Below are 8,571 nucleotides of genomic sequence, written 5' to 3' on the forward strand. Positions count from 1 at the left end.
TGAGATTAGCCAATTATTTTCTATAATATTGAATCAGGGTAGAGAATTAAAATTGCTCCTATTTGACATATACAATATTTAATGTATCTCATTCATTTACATTATTCAATTCGCTACATAAGAAGAATAGTTTTTAACATCTTAAAATTCCCCAAGCCAATTCATCCATAAAGAGTTATCTTTAGAATTAACATTTGCATTAAGGAATAGTTATTATCAGTACATTCCACATTTGCATTTAGGAGTAGTTGTTATATAAAACACCATTTTAATCGACATTTCAATCTAAGGCCTAATAGTGGTAGACTAGAACTTTGACTAAGGACCTCTTACCTTGCTTCCCTGAGAGATCGATAAACGGGACTCCATTAGAGCCCTGTATCACTTGAGCGATACATATAGTTGCGTTTATATCATTGTGACTATATAGAATATATAAAATTAAGCATATAAAAAAGTCGCATCAATAACCAACTTTAAGCCGTTTGAAACTAACTTTCTCAATACAAATTCCTCTCTTTCTCACCCCTTCTCTCTCTAAAATGTTCTTATGTTAGTAAAAAAAATTGGGAATGAAATCATGGTTAATAGAGTAAGATATTTATAATAAAATTTCTTTATTATTTAGTTCAAGGATATAATGATAATTATGATAAAATTAAAAAAAAAATTTGAAAAATAGTCAATAAATAAAAAATAATATGTCTAAATTTTCTGGTAAAAATAATTTGTAAAATAAATCCCAAATGGTTAAGAAAAACTCACTTTTACATGAAAGTAATAATTCTTTAAGAAAATTAATCATAACTCAATTTTAAAAATCTCTATAATATTGTGAATTTGGTTTATGGATTAAATATAAAATAAAAATAAAAAATATATATATTTGATTATGATAAGATCAATTATCATAAACAAAAATTTATCTAAATAAAAATGCTAAAAATTAGTGCATATAGCTGACCTAAAATTACTCATTCACATCATTTATCATGGCCAAATAAAAAAAAATACAAACTTACGTTTTAATTCATAAGCAATAATAAGAAATCATTGCCCATAAATGTTTTGTCACTCCTCCATTTCAATATCTTGAGGCCTTCTCCCCATGAAACTCATCACATCTATTCTCTAGATCTAAAATGGCTTCATAACCCATTATTTTAGTGATCTTGTCTATCCAATTATAGCGTATTGGGTCAGGACATTCTCTTTAAAGCATTAGCTTCATAGTGCACTATGTCCCTATTCAACCCTTGTAATATCCTTTCACAAGATATCTTCTCTCATTGGTATCTAAAAACTGCCTTCTCATCTTCAACCATGAGAAGCATTTCAATTAAGAAACATTATATTAATCATAATTTAGGATGCCATTTGCAAAGTAGCGTAACCAAGTTTCAACTCATCATTTTCATTGATGAATTTTATGAAATCATTATCCATATTTATAATCATAATTTTTTTGGTCTCCAACTAGGTAAATATTAAGTAAGTTTTTGTTTATATCGTCTTATTGAACTTATCAAATGGGACTCCATAATGTAACCAAGTCATTAAAACAAACTTAGTAATATCAAATGTTATATTATTTCCTTTAATGTTCAATGTAATATAGCCATATTTATCATCAACATCCATGTTTGGTAGCAATGAATACATGAGTGCACTAGAGAATTGCATATCATGAAAATTTTGGTGAAGTGTCGCAAAGTGGTTCTCTTCCTAAATAATGATATCATTAGTCTAAAACTGTATGACAATAATGTGACATTTAGATACATATCATTATAGTACAAGTTAGCACATCCTAAAGGAGGAGATGCTGAAAAACTAGCTTTTAGCTATATTTCACAATGATTGAATTATCTTTGATCATTACTGAACCATATTCAACAATAGTTGAGCCAAATCAGAGAAAGAGTGACCCATTTTAATGAGTCTTCGAACCGTCTTTAACCCACAATTAAGCAATATTATAGCTAACTTTAGATATTGCCAAAAACTATGTTTGCACCTTATTTGAATCTTCTTCAACCCTTCTTTAATGTTAGTTTGATCATGATCAAAGTAGATTCGAAGAAGGTTCAAAGATAACTTAAAAATGGTTTGATCATACATCGATGATAGTTTGAAAATTACTCATTTAGGGTTTCAGTCTATTTGAAGGCTCAATGAAGATTGTTTGGTCACATTTGAATTTTGAGGGAATAAGTTTCAAATAACACTTTATCATAGTTTGCCTATCATTTAGATTGTTCTATGGTGATTGAATTATGTTTTAAAGGTAAATGTGGTTAGGAGATGATACCAACAAAGTAAGTTCCCAACAAGTAAATTGAAGTCCAATGGTGCAAGGGTTTATGGCCTAGAGTGTAAAACATGTTTCAATCCTGAATATATTGGCTGGCATCCACGGTATAAGACCCCTCAAATTGGGGGTTTGAATTCTCTCTGACACAGTTAGTCTTAAGAAGATGATACTTGAATTGTTAGGCACATTAATGGTAGTTGGAGGCTCGTATAATAGCCTCTAGCCATTCTTTATTTAAAAAAAAAACAAAAAATCTATATATATAATCTTTAAAGTCGATGAATAAAGGGAGACACAAGCTTTATAAATGAAAGTAAAGGCGTTGGCTAGAAAATTATTCAAAAAGCTTCTATTATTAAAATGTTGTGGAATTGTAGATCAAAGATTGCGATTTTATTTGCTAGAAAATATGGTTATTTTGATCTAGAATATATGTTCAAGCGTATTTCATAAAAAAAACAAAAAAAAAAACAAAAATGAACATCTACATATTTACCACCCAATTCTTATGTATGTGTGTGTGTGTGTGTGTCTATATATATATATATATATATATATATATATATTTAATACCTAAACCTTACTTTTAATATTTATAACACAAATCTTTCATAACACATAAACATATTACTATTTTAACTTTTTTTAAAAAAAATATTATACCTTTTCATGCATAAAAATGGTGGCATGTATATGCATAAAATTGAAGTTTAGAGGTTAGATATATAAATACAAAAGAATTGAGTTGTATACACCTAAATCTTCCAAAAATAAATAGTAGGTATCTTTATCTAATTGTAACATTTATATCCATACCACTCAATTCTATATATTTGCCTATCTACCACCTAAATATTAATTTTTACATATAAGTCATCTTTCCTATGCATAAAATGGTGCATTTAAATTTTCTTAGTCGTAACAGTGGCATTTTTATGTAAATAAATAAGAATTGTGTGGTATAAATGCAAATCGGGGCATTTTTTAAAAAATTTAGTAGAAGAAAATCCCCTTCTTTTTCCACGAACATTTCCATCTCCCTCTCATGGTGGTAAACAGAGCCTTTAATCTACCAAACACCACCCACTGTATACCAGTTTCGTGATTCATAAATTCCTTCTCCTATATAAATGAACAATTGCTGCTACAATGTGTAGCCAACAATCTTAGTAGGTTCGAGGTGAGGAAGATCAAAAGGGCAAGTGAGAACGAGGAGTGAGATGGGCGAAGAAGAAGCAAAGAATGTGGAGATTGGGGGATCCGCCGGGGAAGCTACTACGCCGGCCCCTGCTGAGCCGGCGGAGCCTCCGAAGCATGCGGCTGAAGATAAGCCGATGATGCCGCCGTCGCCGGAGGAGAAGCCCGAAGAGGCCAAAGCCCTGGTCGTCGTTGAGAGTAAGAAAGAATTCGTCTTCTTTTCAGTTCGGTTCTTTTGTTTCGGTGTGCCCTTTTCATATGAATGGGGTATTGGAATAATTAAACTTTTTACATTCTAAACATGATTCTTTTCTTTTTTTGAATCACTTTTGCTGTCTCTGCAAATTTGTGTTTTTCTTTCCTCTAATCTCAGTGTTAAAACTGGTTTTTTTGTTGTATTAATTATAGTTTTAACAAATCAGTAATAATGTCACTAGAATTGAAGCACTTATACAAATAGAAGACCTAGCCTCAGATTCACCAGGTCAAAGGAGAAGAGCCCTTCATACAAATCACGGCCTTGAAGCTGTACTGCAAAGTAATCGTGAAAAGACAACAAAAAGATATTTGAGATGTGCAAGCATAAAATTTAGAGAAATTTAAGAGTGTCATATTAAAAAAAAATGATATTTGTGTGCAAATCAAGCTATGGTAACACTTTAGGCATCCAATTTCAAAGTCTTTCTAAAACAAATGTGAAACCAAAACAAACAAACTCAAATTTGAAGTTCATCCTTCAGTTAGGTCATCTTAACACACATATTTGCAATTTTGACTACAATGGATTTTGAGATTTGCATTATTCTCCTTCCATTATGCAAATTCATCTGGTTATTGTTAGGTTTTCCTTTAAAAATTGTGGATAAGCGTACATGTTCGAATTTTCATTCAAATTGGGTTTATAAAATGGCATGTTTTCCAAAGCAAAATATATTTGCTATTGGTTTATTTATTTTATGATATCTATATTGCTTTTGCTTCAGTGTCAATTTTTTATACAATATGCTAGGCATACATATATATATATATATATATATATATATCAAAGGGTGGTATTTTGATATTTGAGAATACCGCTCCCCATATGTGCTATTTGTCCTCGTAGTTATCGAACTCGGATCAGAGGGTCTTACGACTGACAACGCAGCTGTCTACCAACTTACCACGCAAGGATGCTTTGACTCTATATTTTTAGTTTATGATCATTATCATTATGTTTGTTATAGTGTTTTTTAATGTCTTTATCATTTTTTTAGCTACTGAAGAAGTAATGCTTGTGCCTACTGTTTAAAAATTCTTTATTTCATGTAATATATTATATTGTTATTATATCCATTGCACTTTTATTCAACGTTATTTCAGAAAAAAATGAGCTAAGCGTTCTGAAAGCCTCTTTATATTCCTTGCCTCCATAATTTCAAATTATGACTATTATTCAAATTTGTGCTTTTCTTTTTTGTGATTTTTTTTCTGTTTGTATGTTTTTTTATCAACATTAGACTCAATGCCAAGGCACTTGCTAACTGTAACTTTTTCATGCAATGCATTATATTAGAGTCTTCTTTTGTATAGCATATGCTTTTCTGTTTGGAAGGACTCGTTTCTATGGCATAAAATAGGTTTCTGTACATTTCATATTTTTCATTCCTTTTTTCTGCATTGTTTTCTTTGGTGAAAGATATATTTACCGTTTTTTATAGTTTGCAGCATATAGAACTTGCAATTTGGATGCTTTTACTTTTGCTAAAGTTTAGTAATTTCTTATTTCCCTTTTTTTTGTGTGCAAACCTTTATTAAATGATCAGTTGCTTTGCTACTTTATTAAATTAGTTAATTGGCTGTTTTACAACGAAGATGAGCATTTCTCTATAGATTTCATTTTATTCATGTCACATTATCTTCATTGTCTTACTTTTCCTCAACATTTTAAAATCAGCCATTAAATCAATTTACACTCTTTAATTAGATATTTGTTTAAAAAATTATAAGTTTGGACTCTTTAATTCTATCACTACCATATTGTTTTTGATGTTTTAATTGAGAGAAACATGCATAATAATACTCTGCTCTTTCTCCACCAACAGAGGCCATAGACCCTCCGTCAACCGGGAAAAGCTCTGCTGGTTCAGGTCCAACTGATAGAGGCAAGCATTTAAAACTTTTAGATGTAAATGTAGTGACGCGTGAGCACGCATTTCTTTCTTAAAGCATTTATACAGAACACATAATTCTTATGTATTTACATATCTCACGGCTAAACTTTCATAGTTTATGCACATAGCTTTCAAATCTTTAATATCATGTAAAAAAACTACTATTATCATTTTTTAAAAGTGAAATACAACCTTTTCATGCATAGGCATAAAGCACCAAAGCAATATGTAAATATGGAAGTATACGTGTGAGATGTGTAAACACATGAGAATTGTAAGCAACGTGTGTAAATTTCATTTTTAATATCCTTCTAGCCGAGTTATAAGGAAAATGTAACCTTCTTATTCTTTCAGATGCTGTTCTTGCACGAGTTGAAAATGAGAAGAGAATGTCACTAATCAAGGCATGGGAAGATAGCGAGAAAGTCAAAGCTGAGAACAAGTATGTAGATTGTATATAACGCAATTTAACTTGCTCTTAACTTATTTATTGGTTATTTCTTGTGCAAATTGAAAATTGGGACTGTTGTTTCTTACTACTTTAACCAAACACAACTTTGTTCTTGCTCCCACACACTCACCCACACTTGACTCCTTACAAAATGTAAATATGGATTTTACTGCTAAATTTTCACGGAATGATAACTCAAATAAAGTTGGAGCAAATAATTGTGCACATTGATTCTTTCCTTATTGCGTGCCTATGTGGTTGAATGTGTGGCATGTCATTTGTGGCTGGATATTGTTTTCCATTGGAGTGGGCGGGTTTGTCTTAGTAATTAGGACTCCACCGGATTCAACTGCTGCATAATACAAAATGTCTTAGCCTTTCTTCCTTAATCCAAATAAAAAATTTTCTTTCCAAAGCCAATCCTTGTAGAATGTTTTTTCGCATTAGCTACTTTTATATTAGTTTCCTAAATGATGCAGTATTGTAGATCTTAATGATTCTCCATTCAGATTGGTTACTAGATGCAGCAAAAGCGAATACTTTTGTCTTATGTTGTTGGGATTAAATAACTTAAATCGACATTTTTTTTTTTTATGCCTATGCACCTAAATCAAATCTCGCAATATAAACTTTTTACCATATTAAACAGAGCAATTAAGAAGATGGCTGATATCTTAGCATGGGAGAACTCGAAGAGGGCAGCAGTGGAAGCTGAACTGAAAAAAATAGAGGTAAATATCTCGTTTGCTTTGCTCAGCTTTTTTGCATGATAAAATGATGTAATAATGGTGAAGTTATAAAAAATTTTAACAAATTGACTGTTGAAGTCTGGCAGCATAATGTCAAACATGCTTAGGCCAGAAACATGACTGAGAACAACTGAGGAAAATTTTGACAAAAAATTTATCACTCAACTACAGAAAAAGCATGAGAATTGAATGCTATAAAATATTTTTCACTATATTTCTCAGGAACTAGACAATAGTAAGAATCCAATAAAGCAAAACAACAGAGTTTTAAGATGGTTGCACAGAAAAAAAAAAACACTAAACCATTTAAGTTCAGTAATTGCAACATCTAACACAACATTTAGCTTAAAGGATAATAGCAATTGCATTTTAGAGCCTCTTAAATATTAATATTCTTTAGTCTCACAAACTTACCCAGGAGTAACAAAAGCCTCAAGATTTTCTTAATATCAACATATTAAAAAAATGTAAACGCCAATGATGGTAAAATTGACTGATAGAAATGAAAATATTGAGTTGAACGTTTTTTAAAATTGAGAAGCATAAATTGATGATTGATTATATGAGAGTCACACTAAAGAATCTCTATGAAAGATAAATAAATTGAAGATAGACTAATGAGATATGAACTTGTTCAAAGAAGTGCAAAATTTGCATCCTAAGAATAGGAAAAAAAAAGATGATAAACCTAAAACAATCAAAAAGATTTGCAAAGAATAAGCTTGAACACATCTTGCAACACTCAATAGAACAAATGAAAATTTAAATTTTAGATTATATGAAGCTTGAACCTAAGAATCCTGCTTGAAAGATTATATTGCTTATAATCAAAATGAAAATGTTAGGTCAAATGTCTATATAGTTTTTTTCTGGTTTTCTTATAGACAGACTATAAAACTCGATAACTGAGCAGGAAGCCCTGGAGAAGAAGAAAGCAGAATATGCAGAAAAGATGAAGAACAGGATTGCTACAATTCACAAGGAAGCAGAAGAGAAAAGAGCCTTTGGAGAGGCCAAGCGCTTGGAAGATATTGTGAAGGTAGAAGAGATGGCTGCAAAATACCGTGCAACTGGACAAGCTCCAAAGAAGCAATTGGGATGCTTTTGACTGTGTTTGTGGAGAAATTATTAGCTGCGTAGCCCCCTCTCTCTCCTCTTATTGGTTGGTTGTAGGTGTGTGCAATGCATCTAATATTTTCTAGTGTTTGTGAGAGTTGTGATCGTTTCGTTTTTATTTTTTATTTTTTGTTTGTATGTGAGTTCCTTTTGCGGCACTTTAGTTGTGGTGTGCAAGTGTGATTGTATTTATAAGTAGTATTTTTTTTGAAAGAATAAACTGTTCTTGTGTTTTTAGTTTGTGTTAATAGGTAATGAATTCATCATTTGAATCTAATTTATGATATGTGAATTGTATTGCAGTCTCTTGAATCAATACTAATTATCATAAGTTTCCCATAAATTTAGAGTCATATGGGTGGGAATATGAGGTAGAAAAATATAAGATTATACTCCTCTGCGTTAATATGACTATTGGTATTTTAGACAATTCAGCCCATATTCTCAAATGCTGTGCATTAAGCACATATCTTAATGGTACTTGATGAAGTCTTTGAGTTAATTTTGGGCCATTGCTATTTTTGTGTCTTTGCCTCCCAATAATTTGTGTTAGAATAATACTTTAGAACTTATGAGCGACTTATGTTGATT

At 31.0% G+C, this 8,571-nt stretch overlaps 1 protein-coding gene across 1 annotated transcript; it reads left to right on the forward strand.

The window, feature by feature from the left end:
* Positions 1-3,321: 3,321 nt before the first annotated feature.
* Positions 3,322-8,197, forward strand: LOC110032519 (remorin-like). Its single transcript, XM_020736182.1, has 5 exons — positions 3,322-3,709; positions 5,596-5,655; positions 6,019-6,106; positions 6,765-6,846; positions 7,778-8,197. Exons 1-5 carry the CDS (start codon positions 3,535-3,537, stop codon positions 7,970-7,972), a joined length of 600 nt encoding a protein of 199 aa, XP_020591841.1. The 5' UTR covers positions 3,322-3,534; the 3' UTR covers positions 7,973-8,197.
* The last annotated feature ends 374 nt before the right edge of the window (positions 8,198-8,571 follow it).

This window comes from Phalaenopsis equestris, unplaced genomic scaffold (genome assembly GCF_001263595.1).
Source record: "Phalaenopsis equestris unplaced genomic scaffold, ASM126359v1 Scaffold000002, whole genome shotgun sequence".
Taxonomy (NCBI): domain Eukaryota; kingdom Viridiplantae; phylum Streptophyta; class Magnoliopsida; order Asparagales; family Orchidaceae; genus Phalaenopsis; species Phalaenopsis equestris.

What these genes read in the sequence shown, in the direction of transcription:
- LOC110032519 (XM_020736182.1), top strand. Translation starts at nt 3,535, where the DNA reads ATGGGCGAAGAAGAAGCAAAGAATGTGGAGATTGGGGGATCCGCCGGG. An exon ending in AGCCCTGGTCGTCGTTGAGA is followed by an intron (nt 3,710 to 5,595) that starts GTAAGAAAGAAT and finishes CTCCACCAACAG; the next exon opens with AGGCCATAGACCCTCCGTCA. An exon ending in TTCAGGTCCAACTGATAGAG is followed by an intron (nt 5,656 to 6,018) that starts GCAAGCATTTAA and finishes TTATTCTTTCAG; the next exon opens with ATGCTGTTCTTGCACGAGTT.